Source organism: Micropterus dolomieu, linkage group LG01 (genome assembly GCF_021292245.1).
Source record: "Micropterus dolomieu isolate WLL.071019.BEF.003 ecotype Adirondacks linkage group LG01, ASM2129224v1, whole genome shotgun sequence".
Lineage (NCBI taxonomy): Eukaryota > Metazoa > Chordata > Actinopteri > Centrarchiformes > Centrarchidae > Micropterus > Micropterus dolomieu.
The window spans coordinates 46,592,831-46,616,630 of record NC_060150.1 but is presented as its reverse complement, the minus strand read 5'-3'; the positions used below and the strand labels follow the sequence as shown (position 1 = coordinate 46,616,630).

General features: G+C 40.9%; 2 protein-coding genes across 6 annotated transcripts in view; both read left to right on the top strand.

The window, feature by feature from the left end:
- The window catches only part of LOC123973587 (NACHT, LRR and PYD domains-containing protein 1b allele 3-like), a 2,614-nt gene extending 1,830 nt beyond the window's left edge, over positions 1-784 (top strand). The window contains exon 2 of one of the 2 annotated variants that reach the window (XR_006825646.1): positions 583-655. Coding sequence is in view for 1 of the 2 variants with exons in the window: in XM_046053763.1 (XP_045909719.1) it covers positions 380-662 (283 nt within the window). In the remaining variant the exon portion in view is untranslated. Of the gene's footprint in view, positions 1-379 lie in introns of both variants that reach the window. The other variant, XM_046053763.1, reaches the window with a different exon arrangement.
- A 2,712-nt stretch (positions 785-3,496) lies between these two features.
- Positions 3,497-23,800, top strand: part of LOC123967839 (LIM zinc-binding domain-containing Nebulette-like) — a 117,682-nt gene continuing 97,378 nt past the window's right edge. For all 4 annotated transcript variants that reach the window (XM_046044125.1, XM_046044115.1, XM_046044144.1 and 1 more), the window contains exons 1-2: positions 3,497-3,783; positions 9,232-9,326. In XM_046044125.1, coding sequence (XP_045900081.1) covers positions 3,715-3,783; positions 9,232-9,326 — 164 coding nt within the window. In that variant the 5' untranslated portion in view covers positions 3,497-3,714. The remainder of the gene's footprint in view (positions 3,784-9,231; positions 9,327-23,800) is intronic.

Sequence of the window (23,800 nt, the reverse complement as noted above, 5' to 3'; positions counted from 1 at the left end):
GGCCCCCGGCTGATCCCGACGCTGAATCCCTCCTCAACGTGTTGCTGCTACCGAGGAACGTGGTGCTCCGGGATGTGCTGCGCACCAGGAAGAAATTAGTTGGAGATGAGAGCTACATAGAGACGTCCCCACACTGTAAACTGCAGCCAAAGCAGGAATACACACTGTCCACTTGTCCTGCAGAGGACTCAGTTCTAGTTCAACCAACAGAAGCAGAGTTTGACTGCGACAACTACGACAACTACTTCCCATCATTCCAGGTGATTTTAGAAACAATGAGGAAACACGTGAAGCTGTTTCTGAGAGACACCAACAGCTCCCACAGTGTCTGGGAAAGACGAGTTTGTCTCACTGGAGTAAAAAGGTCCTGTGGGCCGAGCGCTCTGAATCTCTCTTCAGATAAGAGGCTGTTGGACATACGGAGCAGCTTCATCGAGGGGATATCAGGACCGGTTCTCACAAGTCTGCTGGACAAACTGTTTGAGAAAACGGTGATAGCTGAAGCTGAGAAGGAGTCAGCGGACGAGATGCAGAACAGAAGAGACAAAGCTCGTTTTGTTATCGACTCAGTGAGGAAGAAAGGTGAAGCTGCTAGTTCAGAGATGATTGAGTTCCTCTGTGAGGCCGACCCCTTCCTCTGTGAACATCTCGGCTTGATCTGAAGACAAATCAACAGGTGATGCAGAACATGTTGACCTGGTGGCCAGAAACTGATCATCCTGCATCTGTCACTGTTTTGATATTTCAGTGTCAAAGTACATTTCTCTTGTCTAAGACTGTTGAGTTTTCTGGTAAAAAGTCTGTTTTCTTTTATTTGATTAAGATACGGGAACCTTGTGGTCTACTGAACATACAGTATATAGACAAATGTTTTGGGTCGCCTGCCTTTTCAGTCACATGAAGGTTAATGACGTCCCATTCTTAATCTGTAGGATTTAATAAGGAGTTGGCTCAGCTTCAACTATTCTGGGAAGGCTGTCTACAAGGTTTAGGAGTGTGTTCATGGAAACTTTAGACCATTCTTCTAGAAGCCCATTTGTGAGGTCAGGCACAGATGTTGGACAAGAAGGCCTGGCTCACAGTCTCTGCTCTAATTCAACCCAAAGGTGGTCTATCGGGTTGGGGTCAGGACTCTTCGCAGGCCAGTCAAGTTCCTCCACACCAAACTCGCTCATCCATGTCTTTATGGACTTTGTGCACTGATGCGCAGTCATTTTGGAACAGGAGGGTGCCATCCTCAAACTGTTTCCACAAAGTTGGAAACAATCACATTATAAGAAATGTCTTGGTAAAGTGAAGCATCAACACTTCTTTTCTCTGGAACTAACCCGACCCCTGAAAAACAACCTCATACCATAACCCCCCCTCCATCAAACTTTACACTTGGCACAATGCAGTCAGGCAAGTACCATCCTCCTGGCAACCGCCAAACCCAGACTCGTCCATTAGACGGAGAACCGTCACTCCAGAGAACATGTCTCCTCTGCTCTAGAGTCCAGTGGCGACTGCATCCGACGCTTTGCATTGCACTTGTTGATGTAAGTCTTGGATGCAGCTGTTCGGCCACAGAAACCCATTCCATGAAGCTCTCTACGCTCTGTAGAGATAATCTGAAGGCCACACGACGTTTGGAGGTCAGTAGCTATCGACTCTGGAGAAAGTTGGTGACTTCTGCGCACTGTGCGGCTCAGCATGTGCTGACCCTGCTCTGTGATTTTATGTGGCCTACCACTTCTTGGCTGAGTTTCTGTTGTTCCAATTGCTTCCACTTTGTTAAATAACAGTTGACTGTTATGTACTAGTGAGGAAATTTCACAAATGGACTTACTGCACAGGTGGCCCCTATCACGGTACCACGCTTGAATTCACTGAGCTCCTGAGAGCGACCCATTCTTCACAAATGTCTGCATGCCTTGATTTTATGCACCCGTGGCCTTGGAAGTGATTGAAACACCTGAATTCAGTGATTTTGAGAGGTGTCCCAATACTTTTGGGAATAAAGTGTATCTGTATACTAGTTTAGGAATGTTTCAACAATAAGATTTGTGGTCATTTATTTCTTTTCATAAATCTTTTAATCACAACTTTGCCACCAGTATTAAATATATATAAAATATGATCATGTGCATGTAAAATCCACAAAAACATTTTTAAATCAACTGTAGATTTAGACATTTTATCTTTATAAATGAAGGAATGATTTAAAATTTCTTGAATGCAGCCTGTTTTACTTGTATTTTATACCTGATTGTTTGAATTTAGTCCACGTGTGTTGTTTGTTGTGTTTTTATTTTACTTACACTTTATGTTTTTATGCATTCTGTAAAGTCCCCAACAAGAACATTCAGTTGTCAGCTAACGTGGATCCAAATAAATCAATTAATTTAATTTTAAATCAATTAATAATTAAATAAATATTAATAATAACAAAGAGCTGAACTTTTAAAGTAAAGCAGGTAAAATATCTGTTTTCAGGTAGCCTGTTCATTTACTTTTTACTTATTGTCAATAACACTGACTCTGTAGTCGAGGCACTTTATTCCAGATTACTTCATATTCAGCTTGTTATTAAGTCAATAGGCTGATTAAAGGTGCTTAATTTCCCTCATGGGGATGAATAAACTCTTATCACCTTAGTTTCTCAAAACAATTAATGTTCCTTCATCAGACAGCAGATAGAGCCATTTGCTTGGTCTTTACTGTCATGAAACATGATGTGGGACTGCTGTTAAAAAACTACACTACAAATAAACACAATTAGAAGAGCCCTCACAAAAACAATACATATAACACTAACATCCATATTTTATTAAAAAAATCGTTGTATTGCTGTAAACTATCCAACGAGGGTTAAAATGAAGGGCAACTGGACTTGGTTGAAGCTACTGGAAGACGTTTCGTCCCTTATCCAAAGGACTTCTTCAGTTGCCCTTCATTTTAACCCTCGTTGGATAACTATGACCTGGATGACTGAGAATCTTCATAGACATACTGCTGTAAACTATGTTTGGATGTTATCACACACATATAAATGTATTTTATATTGTTGTTAAAATGAGGCAAAATATGTTTCTTCACTTTGTGTATTGTTGTTTTCCCACGAAACACGTTTTCAATACCAAATGTTTTCAATAAAAAAAACTTCAAAACTATCCTAATTATAAGTTGTTTGTCTGCTCTTTTGTTTTGTAAAACTCTTCAAGCTGAATTATTATTTTATTATTATTATTATTAGTAGTAGTAGTAGTAGTTTTAGTAGTAGGCCCATTTCATATTATTCACTATTAATTTAATTTCACCATCTTTCCATATCTAATTGTTACATTTGAGAACCTGTTATTCTAAAAAACCTTTAATAAAGAATGACTGATTAGGTATTATTTTATTTTGTAGTTACCACGAAGCCATTTCCTGTTTTCTGCCCGTTACTTTCCGGTTTCCTCCTATCTAACTCCCGGTAGCTTGTCGCGGACGGATCGGTCCCCGCGCAGCAGCATCCAGCCCTTCAGACCGCACGGAGAGCCGCGGACTGAGGCAGCAGATCCTCCGTCTCCCTGCTAGATTTTCAGCCTTTGCACTTTGTTTTCAGGGTCGCAGGTAGAAGAGTGTCTCAGCGGGGACCTCTGGACGCTTTCTGGACAACATTAATTAACTTCCATCTCCGGAAAACAAGTGGATTTTAACCCGCTGTGGAGCAGCGAGGAGGTTTGGAGGATGAACCCTCAGTGCGCCCGCTGTGGGAAGATCGTCTACCCGACGGAGAAAGTCAGCTGCCTGGACAAGGTGAGAGCAAACACGCAGAACCATCCAGGTGGTATTTACTCTGCACAAACCGGGTCTCAGGAACCCGCTAAACCGGCGCAGATCAGAGGTCAAGCTGCAGGTGGATCACGTGATGTGTGGACGCAGGTGGAGGTGCACCAAACACACCTGCACTGGGCTTTAAACGTCCCACAGTGGATTATAGAGTTATAGAGAAGAAAGGCGTTAAAGTTTCAGTTGAGAACTCTGGAAATGATGCAGATTGATTGATTGGCTGGTTAGTTGGTGTTGTATTTCTCTTTTTAAATATCCCTGAGATGTGTTGACAGTTGAACTGCACTGACCTTTAATTATGAATGATTTCTTCCAATAGTCTCTACTGTGCAGCACCAAAATAGATTGATTACAACAGAAACAGCACGTTGGCCTACTGATGACTTTCAGTCCTCTGATGATTGAAAATGGACATATTTCATGATTAATTTAGTTAAATGTGTTGATGCATGGGAAGTTTATGTTTAATTTATTGGTTGGTAATGGTTTACTATAACTAACTAACTATAAATATAAATCTGTTCCATGATTAAAGACACATACATTTTGTAAGTAATCACAAACATCTTTGCCTTTTTATTCAAAAGCAAGTGTTGATTTTTGTGTTTGCACGGTAACACCTCTGTAATAGTCTGTTGCATAATGGTGATAAATTATTAATTTATCTTCTGCAGTCTCATGCGTTCAGTGTCTGTCCTATGAGGCATCAGATGACACAACAGCATGTAGGCTGCTGCACATATCTGCTCCAACCTCTTATAATAAAAAGACTCCAATTTCACAGAGCTGTTAGAAAAGACTGTTTGTCGATGGTGAAGGTGAACAAAACATGTCAACATCCAACTTCATTGTTCAATATCATTGAAATCAGTAGGATCCAGTTTAAAAAAAACAAAAACAAAGATCACATTTATCTTCTGTCCTGTTTGGTTAAAGCTGACATGAATTGTTTAAAGAGAGAAAAGGGGTTTTAAAAGAGCCGAAACTGTGTGAGAGGCAGTGATTTATAGAGGACGAGGCTGGCAAAGAAACAAAGAAGTAAACAGAGAGAAAGTGAGAAAGAGAGTGTGAGGGCGAGAGAAAGTCCCTGCTGTCCTGTACAGAAGCCCTTTTAATCGGCCCTTAGGTGCCACTTCTTTTCCATTTTCACTACAAAGACATGAAAACCAAATTTCAAGTGAGAATAAAAGTTAACAAGGGAGAAGCGTTATTTTTCCAGATTTTCCAGTATTGTCTTTTATATTTTTTACTCCAAATTCCTGCAGAGTCTGCTGTTAAAATGAGACTTTGTGCCAATTACAGGCCATTGATTATATCCACATTGATTATAGTCACTTTAAGGTTTAAATATCGTGGAAAGGACATTGTTTTTGCATATTTTCTGCATATCCCATGTATACTTTACATCAGAGGTTATTAAACCTTTTTCTCGTCAAGGACCCCTAAACTGACAATTAGGCCACGCACCCCTGTTTGATAAGATTTTGTCCCAGGTACCCACATCTGATTGGATTATTGTTTTTAGATGATTTATTTATCACAAACAGATGACCAAAATAGTTGTACCATATTTCATTGTGTTGCTAATGGATGGAATTATAGTAAAAATAAATAATTACACGTTTTGGCGAGAACCACTGCTGCACATCACAGAGCGACAGTGCCAAAAATAAAAGTAAACTGGATGTTCACTGCGATGGAAAGCAATGGCTGAAACAGACATGCAAACTTTATATGGATGCATTTAAATTGCAAATGTGTACTGCACATGATTTGTAGGTGAGGTGCATAAACTTGTGAACACGCTGGGATAGTCTTTAAGGGAAAAACATTTACTAAACTCTGACGAAAAGTTCGACTGGCACTAGGTTTTTAAGGCCAATACCCGTATTGATATTTAAACATTAAAAAAAGTATAATAATGATGCATCAGCAGGGATTTGTTTGTTTAACATCAACACCTGACATGAACCTTTTTTTTGATGAGGATACCTTAAATTGTTAGGTTATTATTAATAAAGACTTCTGATAAAGATGCTGTATGAACTTAGTAGGATTGATAGTAGATAAATAAACCTGTCGTTCCTGTCTGGTGGACAGTTTATGAAATGACGACATGGGCGGCCAATAAACGTACTATTGGTAGATATACAGTGTTTGCTAATGCTAATATGTCTGTGATGACCTATTATTATTTTTTTATTAGGTAGGTAGATTTTATTGTCACAATCCAACAAGTTGTGGAATGAACTTTTAAACTATTAAACCTCTATTAAGTCCCATTGAGACTTAACAATCTCTGGCTAAGATAGTAACTGTACATTAAAAACACAAAGTCAAACATACAGTATGGGGTCGACCTGAATTATGTGCAGTTGTGTGTAAAACGTCTTGGTACAAGTTGTGAATTGGACACCCCTACACACTAGGGCTTTGCCATTGTGTAATTTCGATAATATTTAGATTAATTAATCAGCCCCAATACAAACTGTTTCTAAATGAGACTCCCTCCTCCAACTTATCCTCACTCTCTTGCTCTTTCGCTGCATTTAAGCACAGGATTAATACAGAAGGCATATGAGCATATTAACAACTCAAACACATAACTTAGCGCTGATTCACTCAAAGGATTTGAATAATCCTAATGCAGGACAGATGGACGGCGATCTGAACTGGAGACGGACTTAATTCAGTTTTGCACTGCGGTCTGTCACATTTTGATCCGAACAAATGTCAGTTTTCGTCCAGCCTCCGTCTGGATTTATATTTAGTTCATGGAAGTTGCTTCCACTTGCTTGTGTAAACACTAGCTGTCAAACAGAAAATCACAGGAAGACGGTCCCGCCCATGCTCTTTGATTGACGGGCTGGTTAGTGAGAAGTGCAGCGCTGAGGCATCCCTGAGCAGCGGAGGCGGACACAAAACAAAAAGTGGAGCTTCGAGGAAACAGCAGTTTGACGGAAAAATTACTTACTTGGTGTTTCCGAAGCTTTCAGCCTCGTCTCGTGGCCTTTCTCAGCACATGGAGTTGGTCTGTTGTCATGGAGACGGTTTAGTTGTCATCATGTGTAAGTGACAGTCAGGTGATAACCGGTTGTAGAAGAAATCAAAGCATCCAAGTGGGGTCCCTCAAACAGGACCCACCTGAGAAGAAGACTGGAGCTGAAACCCCCGGGTCTGAAAAGTGAAGCCAACGCTGAAGTTGCTGAAGCCAGCAGGGGCGACGCCGCTTGCTGCAAAAAGAAGTTTGATTGTATATAGGTTTATGAGAAAATGAAGCTACTTCTCAGCGGATTTATTCCCTCAGTAAACACTTTCCTGATGAGTTTATGGCCTCAGTCGCTAGTCTTCTTCAACACAGCATGATGTTCATTTAGTAAATTATTTAGAGGAACATAGACCAGGAAGCAGGGGAGGCTTTAAGGCGGGGCTACAAGCTGATTTACAAGTTGCTGTTAATCAGGATAAAAGCGAGTTGTATCACTGCACTGTGTACATTTAACTAGCTGTGAACTTGTTTTTGGGTGCTGTCTGTGTTTTCGTCTAACAGCTTTTGACAGCGTGTTTTAGTTAATTGTAACATTTTGGTCGTATTAAAATGTCTTATTCAGCGTTCGGTTGCACTGAAATACACTCTAAGGAGTCGGCTGTTAATTTTTTCCAGTATTTTGTTGTAAGTCTATTTTCAATAACTAAAGTTAGCATCCAAATTCACCTTGCTAACCAAGCGAACTAGCTCCACCCTCTCGTCCGAATATGGTCACTTCCGGTTCCAAAAAACCAAGATGGTGACGGAGAAAATGCCAAACTCAAGCCTTCAAAACGGTAGTCCACAAATCAACGGGTGACGTCACATTGGCTGCGTCCACTTCTTTTATACTGTCTATGCGTGTAAGGCTGCAGCAGATTTTAGTATTCGAAGCTTGGATAGATTATTTCAACGATTCATCGATGCGTCGTTGAAGAACTACTTTTGCTTGGCAGCGGCGTAGCCACCCCCCCACCCCGGTAACAAAATCAGCTGTTCACGTTTATAGGTGATAGATATTTATTAGTCTTTTCGGAAATTCATAGTGTGTCATAAAGCAAACATCAGACCAACAACTACAAACACAAACATCACCCGAGTGCTACAAGTTATACTACAGGCTCGTGCAGACTACACGACTTTCAGCGTCCGTGCCGTTCACACAACTTGCCGTCATATGACTGCAGTGTTGAAGTCGTTGTGGCGTTCACACTACGTGACTGATCGGTGAAAGGGGGTCACACACTACAGGAGCTGACAGCAGCTGTGTCACCCGACGCAGGTCTCCAAACCACCTTTTGTCAAGAAAACACACGTCAAATGTGAAACGGGAAATGAGCGATCCTGCACAGGAAACAGCTGTTGTTTGTTATTATAAAGATGGCGATTATAAAGACAAAGAATCTGGGTGAAAGGATGGATCAGCACACGCAGGTAGCAGGGATTGTCTGAGCTACAGAGAGCTGGAGGGGAGTTAAAAGGTGCAGCTCCCCGACACCCAGTTAACTCCTGACTGTGAGGTTACAACTCACGGCCCAAAAAGGAGAACAACAAACGCACATGTGTACATTTTCAACTGAGGACTGCGGCTTACTTTGGCTTCAACTCAACAATCAATCATGATTTCAGTTAAATGGTAAAGTTGCTGTTACTGTTACCTTGTCTCTGGTCCGCTGGCAGAACACCGGCTGCTTTCTGATCAGATGCTGTCGTGCTGTTGCCGAGGCGACATAAGTTTCGTTTTACGGTGGATTTATGGTAACATTACAGAGTTGTTGTCTTCTTTAGCTTGAAATAATCCCATCATAATCACTTAGTGTTCACAGCATAAGCGCGATGTGCGACAGTTATAAATGTCTGTGCGAAACGGTGAGCTGTACTATAGTTACATGGATTAAACGAAGCATCGTCGATGCATTTTAGTATTCGATTTTATCGATTTAATCAGTGAATCGTTTCAGCCCTATATGCATGTAACATGTGACAGAAGAACCAGCAGAAACCCTGGACAAGAGACTGAATAAACAGACGTCTATGAGCTGACCAGACCGAAACCTCTCACATCATCGGCCTGGCAGCGGTCAAAGTGATCGTCCAGGTTCACACCTGACACCCTGTTTCAACAGAGACAGGGGTTACCATCTGCTCCCATTTACATGCATGTGTTATTACGAAAAAATCAATCACCTTCATGATTATTGAGCAAAATCCCATCCGCTGAAGTAACCACAAGATGTGACTGAAAGTTTCAGAGACACCAAGAAAACATAAGAGCGACTTCAAGACCCAAACCAACCCATCAAATCCAGTATTGATATATGACTGTGTGTGTGTGTGTGTGTGTGTGTGTGTGTGTGTGTGTGTGTGTGTGTGTGTGTTATCTCCAGAACTGGCATAAAGGATGTTTCCACTGCGAGGTTTGTAAGATGACCCTGAACATGAAGAACTACAAAGGCTACGACAAGAAACCCTACTGCAATGCGTGAGTCCTCATCCATCTCTCTGTCTCTACAGTATAAATAACATCACACACCCCTGAATGTTTTGCACGTTGTACACTGTGTGATGCTCTCATCGTAATAACTATAATGTACTTGCAATTATCGTATTGTCTGCTTATGCTGTCTATACAACATTTCAATTAAAGTGATATTATTTTCTATTTGTGAACTGTCTCGGAGTATAAACACCGTCCTTTGGCTGTAGCTGCTGTGTTATTATCTGCATCTGTGCCCCGCGGGCTGTTCATATCTGTGAGGCGACCCTTTCAGGTTTTTATAGCAGCGACGTTTATGGTCGGTGGTTGTTTTCTGTGGTTTTGAGCCCGGCCCTGTTTTTCTCTCCACACTGCTGGTTCTGTTTACAGCCCTGAATCTGTGCATTTCTCTCACTGAAGTTCTGCTAACAGGCTCTGCTTGTTATTATCTGTACGGCAGGATGCACCACACTGCCATTTATTGCCCCAGAAGAAACCTCAAAGGAGGCAAAACTTGGATCTGTGTTTGATGGATGATGCTTGTAGATTATAGCTTGTGTTGAAAACGTTGTGCTGGTGTCTGACGGCTGCAGAAAGAAAAGTGACCTTTGACCTGTTGGTTGCTGGGAGTTGGTGCTCATAGTTGTGACTATTCTATCCATCACTTTCCACTACATACACGCCTGTTCAATGCAGCAGACATTTAGAAAGATAAGAAATACTTGTGGGGAAAGTAATTGTTCATTTGTTATTTCTGTAAGTTGTGTCACAGATAAAGATCTTTTGAATCACAGCCAGCAGAGAAGAAAAGCACACTTTGTTCACGTCACCCTCCTGTCACACAAACCAGCACTGACTTATTGGCTCTACAAACACACTCATAGATCCGCGGGTACACAACAGTGGACTTAATGGCAAAGGGGTTAAAGTGACCTTTGACCCCGTGAGGTTAAAACGGCGTTTTCTCTCAGCTTGTGCAACACACCGTCTTTGTTTCCCCTCAGACGTCTCTCGCCCTCCTGCAAGCAAACAGCGCTTAAACCCTGAGCGGGCCACCCCATGTGAGGCCGGTGCAGCTGGTGGCGTTTGTACTGACAGGTTAAATGTGAGCAAGAAACAGTTACAAACGAATCATTTAAGGTTTGTTTGTGGATTATTTGAACTTGAATCTGTTTATTGCTTCACAAATGCCAAATCTCCATTTGTCAAATACAAAAACTTTATTTTTGTAAAAAATATGAGGCTGCAAGAAGAGAGCAGGGGAAGAGTTACTGTGAACAAAAGTTTGTTATTCACTTTCAAAGCAACCCACCTTATCGTCGGGACAACACGATTCGTCAGATGAGTGTTTTCTGATGAATCACAAAATTACTAAATGCCTCTTATTTACATTTCAGCTTTTAAATTTAGCTTGGTTTTGTGCTGATTAACAATAAGGCAATAAAATGAATACCGCAATAAAAAAATACATGTTGCAGTGATCATTTTTGGAGAAAAAGTGACAGCCCACACTAAACATTTATTGTGAAACTGCGTACTAAAATTCAGTCTCACTCCCTCAATCATCACCAACGCTTATCCTGCGTACAGGGTCGCGGGGGGGCTGGAGCCAATCCCAGCTGACATCAGGTCACCAGTCCATCGCAGGGCCACACGTAGACAAACAACCAGTCACACCTAAGGAGTGCAGTCTGTTACCTGGATATTAATGGTGCTACCTCGCCTCTGTGTTTACACCTGGTACTGTTAATGTGTCAGATGAGACCTCCTAACCTGCGACTGAGTGATTTGAAGTGGCGGCTTGGACTCCCTTAGAAAGTCTTAAATGTGTTCTATAATATGTGGCCTCCTCATGCAGACCTAGTTACCTGTTGGCCTCTGGTGCCAAAGTCAGACTCTCGATAACACGATAACAGTCTGCCAGTCCTGCCTTTCTATCTCATTACATTTACATTTGCATTATGTAAAATGGTAAATGTATATCTCGTTATTTAAGCTTGTACATGCAGCCACAAACTAACACCACAGAGTGTTTGATTTACTCCGATGAGTTATTTTGGGTCTAAAAGTGACTACAACCTTGAAAGTTTCAACCTTGGACAGAAACAAGCATGTCAACTCATTCACCAATAGCGCGCACACACAAACACACACACACACACACACACACAGAGCTCTAAATGTGGCTACCTGTATGCAACCTTTAAATGCAGTATTTTATTTCCTGTAGCTGTTTATTGAACTTGCGAACCAACTTGTGTTTTATAATCTCACTATGACAGCTACAATACCTCTGGCATATAGAGCATCCTGCAGATAGATTGATCGATGGAAATAAGCAGTTTCTCTGTTTACTGTGTAGGTTAATTCAGGCCAACCCTCCTTTGTGTCTGACACACTGGATCTAACTGCTCCTGAGTGTGTTTTTCTTTCCACACTGTGTGTTTGCCCTCTGCTGAAGAATGTCACAGCGGGTCAATAAGCACCTGCAGGGTTACTTATTCCACTTAACATATCTGCTTTAAAAGCAAAACATCTCAGGCTTCATGTGTTCAGGACGAGGAGATACTCATATGCCATCATACAGACCCTCAACGTCCAGAAAGATGATATTATTATATTCCTCGTGCACACAAAAAGCTATATTTCGTTTGTTTGTTTAGTTATTTTACAGACAGAAAACGGCTCTTTTTGACAACAATAGTAATAATCTTGGTCATTTTTTTTTTTTAAATTCAGATACATAAATGTGAAAATTTAAAGTAAGTCATTTCAAAGCTTTAGATTGGGTTCTAGTAATTTATGATGAGCTTTCATCATTTTATGGAGTAAAAATCAATTAATTAATCGTAAAATAATCCCCCGACAGAACATTGTTAGCTTTTAACTAAAAATATGAAAGAAAGAGAAAACACAACAAGGTGCACAGAGAAGACGAGGCCAGATCACTGTTGTTTCCTCATTTGTTAAATTTACAGTTTTCTGGATCTCTGTGCAGTCAGCTCCTTCCTTTGCTGGCTCTCTGTTGTCTGTCTCTATGGAAAGTCGGTGTGGCAGGTTTGTTTACTGTGATGAAAACAGCTGCTGACTGCCTGCAGGGATTTCTTACTCATCAGTGAGAGTTTTGCTTTTGTCCCTCAGTGTTACATGTAGCGCTCGGTGTACAAAGCAGCGTCCTGTAATTAAAGAGAGTCTCTGTGAGGCTCCCTCTGACGCTACTTGTTTTTAGAGCCACGTAACCGTTGTGTGTTGAGGAAAAGCCCGCCGACTTTGTTTTCCTTGGCTTTCTGTGTCTGATCTGTCTGCATTGTTGAGCTGTGGCTCCGGTCGACGCGGTCGTGACAACAATAACATCTGAATTGACGGCCTGTATGGCTTTCTATTCATTTCCTCTGTAGCTGCTTGCGGTGGATTCTTGAGGTTCTTGGATTGTAAAACATCAAATCTGATCCACAAGACCAGTAGAATCTGCAACTTCCTGGTCTTATTGCAGCTGCTGCTGTTGAACTGTGTTGTTTTGAATGAAGGGAAACAGAGTAAAGGTCACATGTTTACCTCAGGAATCTGTTTTTTTCCCCAAAACTATTCCTGCCCAGCCATTTAAAACAGAGTACAGTGAAACATGCCTCCTGGTCTAGCAGGCCAAGGGCAATATTGAGTCCTGTTTTGGGTCCATTTCTGTTTTTGGCGTCCATCTGATTCAGCAAGTAGTCTTCTCACAAGTTTACATCTAAATGTGGTGCAAAATTTTAACAGAATTTTCCAGAAAAACAGGAAATGTGTGTTTAATTCATGTTGTGCAAGTATTAAGATTTGGGGACATCCAGCTGTTAAACCGTTGCAGGAGACGTAATAAAAAGAGCTCCAGGAAAAATCTCCGTTAGTTTCACGTGTTAATGTGAGGAAAGTTTCAGCCTCCTCTTCACTTCACACAGATCTGATGTTTTCATCTCTTCAGTGGGAACTTCTTGATTATTTTGATTATCTGCCTGTTACTTTCAGGATTAATTGTGAGAAATGCTCATCACAGTTTTCCAGAGCCCAAAAGTGACGTCATCAGATTGCTTCTTATGTCCAACCAGCCGTCTAAAACCCAAAGACTCTACATTTATAAATGAAAAAAAATAGAAGAAATTCCTTAGATTTAAGAAAATGACACCTGCAAATGTTTTTGCCTAAAGAAATGACTGAAACGAGTTATCGATTATTAAAATAGTCTAATCTAATCAACTAATCGTTGCAGCTCTACTTCAGTGACATTTCATTCACATGCTTCATGTACGTCATGATTTAATTATTTAGTCTGTTTTGAAAAACAACTCCCAGTTCGCCCACACCTCACTTTTTCTGACCAGCGAGTGCAACGTTAAAGTCCAGGGATGCAGTTTATTGGTGTTAGATCTTTGCATCTGTAGTTTAAAACAGGGTAAAGCAATAAATTCAGTATATTTATTTGTTATAATTATTGAAATTCTGCTTATATCCTGACAGTAAATCAATCGCTCTGACACAAAAATAAAGAATATCCTGGATCTGTGGCCATAACTTCTGAATGTTCCAGTTCAGAGGGGACGTTATGAACTTTATGACCATGGTCCTGTGCTTCCTAAGGTCCTCTGCTGCTCAGAAAGGGACGCCTGACAACAAAGGAGAAGGATTACAGAAGCACATGAGACTCAACACACTCTGACTGACTGACTTTATTAAAGGACTAATAGACCAGAAAAGGAGTTTTCACAGGTTATATTCAAGTGAGGATGGAGGTCTCAGACTCTTCCCTCTCACAGACATCATGTTGAAGACATGACACAGAAACCACAGAGAGTAGAAACACACAGAGACGTGGATTCCTATGGCAGGTCATGAGTTTTAATCTGTAGTGTGTGACTGCCCTGTGTGAACCAGGATACCTTATGACCTCTGAGCTGTGATTTTAACACGGCACTGCCGAACCAAACCGGCTGTTTTTACGTCAAAGTTTCAGGGCTTTTGGTTTTTGAATTTCCTGTTTTATTTTTGAAGCTGGTGTTGATGTTATTGTGATTGTGTCCACCTGTGCCTTTTTTGTCACCTGCCTCTTGGGTATTTAGGTCTGCGTGTCCTCTTTGTTTTTGTCAGCTCGTCTGTGTATCGTGCCCAGAGGCTCTACCTGCATCCCTGTCCTGTGTGTTTGTTTCTGTGTGGATTTCTGAATTGGTTCCCACCCTGGAGTTATTGCTTTTCTGTTGTCTGTGGGCTTTCTGGGTTTGCCTGTGCAACAGCGGATTATTTGTCTTTTGTTCTGGACTGTTTTGTTGGATAATTTCGTCATTCACTTCCGTAAGCTCGGTGTCCCAGTTTGGGTCTTTTCTGTGTCTGCTATTAGGTTGTATCTATTTTAGTCTGAGTTGTCAAAAGCTGAAATATGTCACTCGTTAAATATGAAGTTGCGAACACTTACGCGTGTTTCTTCTTGATATTAGAGCAGTACAGCTTTTTGGTCGCTCCCCCTGTGGCAGCGGAAATTATTAGCAGCGTGTGCCTGTAAGCCTCAACTCTGGGTGAATAAAAACTGAAGTTACAGATGGATCAGGGGCGATGAAGAGGAGTTAAAGAGAAAGGGTTTAAGTCAAGTAAGTCACAGAAGGATTACACCCAAATTCTCTAAATATTTAGAGTTTTCACTCACATTTCACATGTTTGTAGATTCTTCTGCACATTCACAAGTACGGATTGAGATGCAGTTTCACAACTTTAGCAAATTATATGGCTGTAGCTAATACCTCCATACCTCCCTTGCTGTCTTTTGATTCGAAAGGAAAGCACAAAGAGAGAAACACCAAATATCAAAAGGTACATTTGAAAGATTATTTACACCCAGTGATGAAGCAGAAGGCGTTTCCTTTTTGCTGGTGGTTTTAAGATAAAATAAGATGCAGCACAACGGAAACAGTCTGATGATGACATTCCTAGCAGGCGCCTTCCTGTGTGAGATCTTTTTGTTTAATTAAGTTACCCTTTATGCTAATTAGTAATAATCAAAGCTGGTTATGTAACGCTGCACACCAGCTGCTTGTATGAATATGAAGACGCATGTGGCTGATCTGACCAAAGTTTTTTAAAGAGGTCTCTCTCTCTCTCTCTCTCCATCTGTGTGTTAACATGAACTCACATGTTGTGTGCATATTAATAGCAGCTCAGATTGTTGTGATAAAGAGTGTGTGGTTATGTAACGCTGCTGCCCACATAACCCACATCACTGCTGTCTTTTTGTTCTCTTCGGGAGCTCAGAGAGAAACACTTCGTTTCTGTCTTGTTTCCCTGAGAACAAGAACTGAGAAAAGCAGGAAACGGATCCCGGAGCAGTAGTAGGCTATAATATAATTTACATTCATGGCATCTTAGCCAGAGTGACTGTACAGAGAGAGCAGGTGGAAGATTAGTTCCTCCTCTTAAAGCCTAAATGCAGCCATAGAGGGAATTCCTCCTGTTATATTGTGTTAGCATCGCGCCTGTATTGCGTGGCAGCTACAGGAAGCTTAAAAGTCTGGTTGATATTGGTTGGCGCATGGGTGCATGGGTGGGGCATAGACTGGATTTTTATTACACACAGCCATGCCTTCGTCAAGAGTTCTAACAAAAACGAATCCTTGTTTCGTGTACGTGCAAGACAATCCTAACAATCGCTACCACAGCTTCTGTGTCAGCTGAAAATTACGCTGATGGATACGTCAGTTGCTCGTGAGCGATCAGGGCAAAACAGTATCCTCTCCCTACCAACAAGAAACCGGCCAGCATAAACACAATGTCAGGCTGAATGAATTACGGGAAAGAAAATGGTGTTTAGGAGCATTCAGGCTACTGATTTGCACCTCAGGGTGGCATATCACATTGCTCATTACTTCAGGAGTGTTTAGAGCCTTTAGTCAAAGCTAAAGGATAATTCCTCAGAAAATCTTTTTTAGCTGCTGTCTATAACATCATTCAGACAAGCAGGAGACTCCCAAGCTGCTGCTTTTAATGCCTCTGAGGTTATTGTGTGAGTTTGCAGTAGGGGAAAACACTTCTGGAACTTATGGCTCCACTGTCCTATTTTATTACGCCCTCGTCTTCAAAGGATGACGTCAAAATTGTACACTGGCAGCACCAAAGGGGCAGGGGTCGGCAAATCAGTCTGACATCGGGCCAGATGTTTTTCCAGCCGTTACATGGCGGGCCAGAACACTATTTCAGTCAAATTATTTCAAACCCTTGAATGCTCATGTGCACGTCCCGTTGGAGGAGTTATATGATCGATCCCAAAATCCTGCAGGACACTTTTTCACATCCTCGCAATAAAGCATGTGCTGCAGTGTGTGTGCGTCCCAGCGTTTGATCCGCATTCATAAACCTATGGACACTAATTTTCATTTCCCTGAGGACATTCAGGGGAATCCAATCACACGTTTACTGACGGCTTTTTCAGAGGTGTGTCAAGCAGGCCAGAGACCCTTTCGAATGTCCTTCAGAGCTTTTCAAAGTAAAAGCTCTCTAAACAACTCAACATGAAGCATATTGCTGCAAAAAACATCCTCATCCTTTTTTTTTTTTTTAGCATTAGATGCATTATTAGATGCATTAGATGTACACAAGCAATAGATGAACACCTGACACAGACGGTTACCAAAATAAAACAGGAAGAAGCAGACACACGGACCAAATCCTGACATGATCCAGTTTGTACTGGAAGTATAGCGCTCGCTTCTCACTGCTGAACAGTAGAAAACAAATGGCTGTATCTTCCAGAGAGAAAGAAAGAAGAGAGCAACTGAAAGGAGAGAAAGGAGGCTGAGGATAAATCTGACCGTGAGAAACAAAGATGGTGAGCGCGGCACATTGAGAGAGAGAGAAACTTATGTAACCCTCCTTCTAATCCTTCATGGTTCAAGCCCAGAATCTGCTGAGGATCCGTGTGGAGGAGAGAGGCAGATACCGAACAAAGACCGAGTTAAACACAGTTTTAAACAAGTAAATAAAAAGATGTGACAGGCAGAGAGGGACGGTGAGGCTCCGACATCACCACGAGAGAAAAGAGAGGAGGAGGAGAGGAGGAGAGGACGGGGTTGGTGTGAAGTGAGTCTATTGAAGGCCGTCTGAGAGGGTTACGCATGAACGAGTGACCAGAAAGACGGAGGACAGCGAGGGCAGATCGCTGTGTCATGGTGTGCTGAGATGAGACGGCTCTCTGTCTTCACTCCGGTTCAGTCTCTGGTTTCCTCATCCGTCATGTTCAGAAGAGACTTTTCTGTTCGACACCTTGTGTTTCCACTTCTTTCCTTCCTTTACCTCTTCTCTCTTCTCCTGTCCTCTCCTTTCTTCATTTCCTTCCTGCTCCTTATTTCCTGTTTTATTCTCTTCTCTTCTTGTTTCCCCTCCTGTCATTTCCTCTCTACTTCTTTTCTCCCCTCTTCTCATTTCCTCTCCTTGTCTTCTCTTCTCTCGTCTATCCTCCTCATTCCCTTTCCTCTCCTTTTTCTTTTTCTTTTCTTCACCTCTCCTCTACCCTTGTTTCTCTCTGTCCTATCCTCGCTTCCCTTCTCCTAATTTCCTCTCCTCTCCTGATATTTCCTTCCTCTTGTAGCCTTGTTTCCTGTCCTTGCCTCCCTTTTCCTAATTTCCTCTCCTCTCCTCAATCCTCTCTTCTGCTCCTCTCTTCCCCCGATATTTCCTTCCTCTCGTCCCGTTGCTTCCTCTCCTCATTTTATTTTTTCTCCTCTCCTTGTTTCCTTTCCTTCCCTCTCCCCATGTTCCTCTTCTCTTTTCCTCATAACCTGGATAACCTGTTAAGGTCTCTTGGTGCCTCCTTACTAAAGATGTACAAAGCTGTGGTTGCTGAGTGAGACTCTCGTCCTAATGAAGCGAAGACAGACGTCTTTTGACATTATCAATCACTCACATTTTGTCTTTGTTCCTCTGGGACGTCCAGAAATCCTCTTCCTGTTATGAGGAAACTTGGAGAGAGTAGAAAGATTTTGCTTTCCAAATGGGGAAGTGATAATACTTCATATAGTTGTGCCATGGCATTTTCTATCAGCTCTGTGCAGCTGCAGCTCTTACTGTAAGCTTGAAAGAGCACATTAAGAACAAAGAGCAGGAAGTCTGGCACAGGTTGTAGCGGTATTATCAATAATCCATTTATTATTAATCCTTCCATAATCCAGTGTTAGACATTTTGTGCAACTGAGTCTGAGTTTTGTGATGAATAAAATGTGGGAGAAGATCTCATCAGTGGGCCGTAAAGGAGAGCTGAGTCCTCTTTTAAGTCCAGTTTTAAGCTAAATTCAAAGAGGACTAAGTTTTATTTTGGTGAATTAACCTAAAAATGTGGGGAAATCTTTCTTGATCAAAAACAGGTAGCTGTCGTCCACTAAGACACACGTGTCCTGTAGAAATATTGCCGGATAAACCAGCTTGCTTTAAAAAGGCGAGAGACGAAACGAGGATTATGAAGAAGAGTGAGTAACAGGCCTGATTTCCACAGAGCAGTGACAGAGATGATGAGGTGGTGATTTGTACTCCAAAATATGGGAACAGCCCCGATGAATAGAGAGCTGATAAGGTGCCAAAATAAAGGACGCAGCCTTATTTTGACATTATTTTGTGTGCGTGAGATAATAGAGGATGGTCTGTTTCCCACTGAGGAGGCGGGGTAATAAAGTGTGAAAGCATTTTTATGGTCTTTTTAAAGAGGAAATATGGCACAACGTTACACATCTGTTGTAAAACTCTTCTAAACTTGTTACTCGTGATTTTCTCTTCTGCTTCTTTGTCTGTCCGTCATCTCTGTCTCCTCTCTAAGAAAGCAGCAGCTTCAGTCAGACTCTTCTAATCACAAGCCGCTGATCAGCCCGACAGCCAGCTATTAAATCGTCAGCGTGATAATATCTTAAATAAGCACAGCCTGTATTAACTCCCCCTCGTTTGTCATGGTCTTTTATCAGGAGCTGCCACCAACAGAAAAGCACGAGAGCCAGTTAGAAGCATTAAATGTTGGCAACGGAGGTGAAGTAATGAAACACGTCACATCTGCGTAGAACTTCAGAACACAGAAAGAACGTTAGTGGTCCTCATTTAAAAGTTTTACTTATACAACTTTAACAATGAAACTTTACGAGCTAAAAGTATACGTAAATAAAAGCTTTTTTTATTAAAATAGATGTTGATGTTTCTTTTATTTTAATATGCAAATAAGGTATTTCCTCATTGAATATGTGCATTTCCAGCACATTTAATAAGAGTCAGATGGATCTTTTTGGTTTTATTGTGATAATATACCAAATTGCTGGACATTTACAGAACGGGTTATCAAAATGTTGTTTTGTTTTTTCATGGATTTATTCAAAATATTCCACTCATATGTGTGATGGACCCCTTTTCCCACATATTCACATATCAATTGCCACATAAAATGAGACTTTTGCAAGATATTTTTTAAAAAACTTTCTGAATGTCTCGCTGTAAGACCGAAGATAGATATTATTTATATATATATATATATATATACAGTATATAAATTTGAGAGTTAAAGCATCAAATAGATCTTTAAAAAAACACTAATACATCTTATTTACTAATTTTAAACAAGAGAATATGTAAATGGTAATGCAAATAATAATAAATATATATATATATATTATTCAAGATTGTTTTGTGCATTTTCTGAATGTGTGGTCATAACACAAAATAACTTGAAATTTGAAAATTGATAGATTAAAGAAAAATCATTTGGGCTGTGGTGTCTGGCCTTAATCACTTAGAGAAGATAAAACAGGCAGCCGGCAGGCTCAGCTTTCATGTGCTGAAGTTTTAATTTCCAGACTTACACGGTCAGAGACTTGTAGTAAATATCAAGCAGGCTCGATATGCAGCGCTCACCTTCTCACAGCAGGGTGGAAACCCGATGTTGAAAACACACATGTGGAACAAGAACCAGTGCTGTTTTAGGGCAGCGCCAGTCACACCGAAGAGTTCTGATGTTCTGTGTTCTTTAATGGTGATTGATCTGAGGGCTGTAGTGACACAGCTCCCTGCCACGACACACATATTCTGCACACACACACACTGCATTCGCCCCGGAGGGTGTACAGATGCAGCAGTGTGTCTAATGTCAAACTAGGCCACTGGTTGCAGAGCACAGACCCAGTCTGGTGGACTGCTGTGATCAATGTGTGTTCATCAACTGTCTGTCTGCAAAACTGCCGACTTTAGTTTCTGTGCTGATGTCCTAAAATGATTGAACTGATAAAGTGATCTAGCGCTGAAACGATCATTGTCGATTACTGTTTCGTCGATGGTTCCGGAGATTTTGCTGCTTATCTCCACTTGACCTTCTTATTTAATCAATTATTAAAAAGTTATGGAGAGATATTTAACTTCATGTTTGTTAAATTTTTTTTATTTGTGCAGTTTATGAGCCTGCAGGTTTTTTATGTATTCGGCATAGTGAAAATTTTTTATTTCCACTTTCAGGTAATTTGAATATTTTTTTAGGTTAATTCAAGGGATGTCTTCAGGTCTGGGAAAAAGAAACAGGAAAAAAAAGAAAAACAAATCCACAAAGTTTGTGAAGCAAGAAGCTGCGAATGTTAGCATTTGTTTGCCAATTATCACAATTGCTCACAATTACTTTTTTATTTCATTAAGTAATATAAATATGTTTCAGCCCTTTATGTCAGTGATTTTTGTCAGCAGCAATGGAATTAAATGTAACTTCAGAGAATTTTCTTTTTACTTCTATAAAGTTTGGGGACTTGTGACGTATTTTAAAAAAAGACAATGGTTAAAATTGGGGGAGGCAAAATTGAATTAAGCCCAAAATCCATGAAGGCCTTAAATGTGCAACCCAAAATGTATGACCAGGTGTACGATACGTGCCACAAACATAAGGCATGTGAATACATCAGTGTAGTGTCCACCGTCCGTGTCCTTTGGGAGTTCATCTGGTCGTTTTTAGCCCCTTGAATGGGAAAATCCTAAGAAAACTTTGATCCTTCATTTCCCACAAATAAAGCTTCATATGATTTTTGTTCCACCCTCCCTGCCTGGGAAACCACTGTGAAACTCCTGACTCCCAGTTTGTGATGCAGACGAACTGTTTTCACAGGCTGAGTAGCTCCTCAAACGTCTTCTTCTGTGAAATGCTCCTTTGGTGCATCTGTTGCCAGCAGCACCAAGAATGATGTCAGCAGAGTCAGCGCCGAGGGAAGCAGTTTTATGGAGGATGACGCTGCAGCAGGAACACACTCACTGCAGAACAACACCTCACTCTGCTGCTGAACTACCTGTCAGCTCAGATGGAATAGGCTGAAAACCTCCCCTCTCCTTTTTGTTACCAGGTTTCACATTTTTTAAAACATGTCATTACTGTAGCTGATCTATGGCTGAGTGATGATTTAATATTTTCACTAACTGCCAGCTGCAGATTTTTCTTGGCTCATAGTGATTTGCTTGGTTGCGTTCAGTGTTTTGCTTTGACTTTAAATTAGAACAGTTTTTATATTAATGTTGTTCTTGTTACCCGCCCCGAGCTGACACCACTGTGTGTTGAGGAATGAGCCTGTCAAGTTAAAAGTTACCGTCACACTGGCCACTAAAGTGCTCCGCTGGCCTTTTCCCCCGAGGGAATGTTGATCTGTGGATCGGTCAACCATTTTGGCCCAGACCAAACTGTCTCAACAGCTATTGGGTGAATTGCCATGAAATTTGGTCCAGACATGTATGATCTGCAGAAGAAGTATCTTTTTATGATCCCCTGTCTTTTTCTCTCGCGCCACCATGAGGTTGACATTTATATTTATTTATTTTATTTATTATTAGCATTTAGGTATAGTTCATTCCCACAGGGCTGCTAACATGGCTGTCTTGTTGAACCTCTGTAGAAGAGTCTGAACTAGGGCCAGACAATAAAACAATAACAATAATTATCGCTAATATTATAATATAACGAATGTTCAATAAATGTTTGATTTTATTCACTTGAATCACAGAATCAGGACTTAATTTTTGAAAAAAAATATGTTTATTTTGTTGAAGAAAAAGGACTGAAACAAGCTTTTACATAATTTTTCTCATGCATATTTGTTAAAGATTTTATCACAATTGTTTGAATGAAGTGATTCACTATTTGGCCTCAAGTTTTGACCATAAAGAAGAGTTTAAACCACAATTAACCATCAGGTTTCTTCAACTTTGCCTTTATTAAACCCAAAAGAAATAAAGATTTGAAACTTATCGTGATAATTATTGACATCGACAGATATGCAGCTTTTTATCGTGATAACATTTTTGGCCGTATCGTCCAGCCCTAGTCTGAACCTCTGGTTGTAGGTACAGACATATCCTTTCATTTGTGTACCATGTAAGTGATATGATCTGTTTATCTTTTCATTTTCTTAGCTGGCAGGTTAATCTATGCAAATCTCTACATGTTACAGCACACATTGTTTTCACTGCAAAAAAAGTCAAACTTCTGGCTTATTTCTACAGCAGTACCTCACTGCTATGAGGCAGAATAAAACTAACCATGCAGTTTATAATATCTGCTACATAACATTGAATAGAAACTTTAAGTTGTTTTGGGTATCAGTTTATTGGTTCTGAATTTGAATAATGATGCCAAGTGTTTGTAATGACCGACCCAGTGAAGAGTCTGCGGGGTTGAACAGGTCAAAGAATTTGAATCTCTGCATTGCTTCTCCATGAATATTTGAATATTTGGCCTCTTAAAATATTAATTTTGTAGAGTTTTTTCTAAAATATAAACATTGGTAGTAAGCTGAAAGAAATGATGGGATGCTATTACAAACTGACTAGTATAGTGAGTGTATCTTCAAAGAAACAGTGAGCATCTAACTCTACTGCAGCAACCAAAATACACTTTTGAAATGGGGTTTATGGATATTTTCATGTAGTTTAACGAAGTACTTCCTGAATGTATACCAGGTTTTTGTTATTCTCTGCATGTAAACTTCTGATATACGCAGACAACAACATGCTTTGTTGAGACAGCAGATTCTGTACATTCCCTTGATTTAAGATCTGTGTGTTGTGCTGCTGAACTGTCAGCACAGTTTACAGGAGCCAAGTCTGTCCTGAGCCCACACTGAGATTTTCATCAACACCTAAGCAGGAAGATGGAGAGTGGCCAGATTGACCAGCAAGAACACAAACACATTCAGCTGTCACCCCTGCCCTCTCTTCCTCCTCTTCGTCCCTCTCAGCCACAGTGATTCACCAAAAGAGCATCCGTGTTGCTTTGTGTCCGTCTGTTTTGTGTGACGACAGTTAAAAAGAAACGTGGGCATCTCTTTTGTGTTACTTGATTGGTAGCTGAACACGCGGCACCATCCTCCTGCCCATGTGCTGTTTGTGTTGTTGTTGACAGTGAGGTGGACTCTGGATTCCCCGCCCCCCCCCGTCATGCAGCCAGCCTGGTTTAGCTGCAGTGACAGACACGATTACAG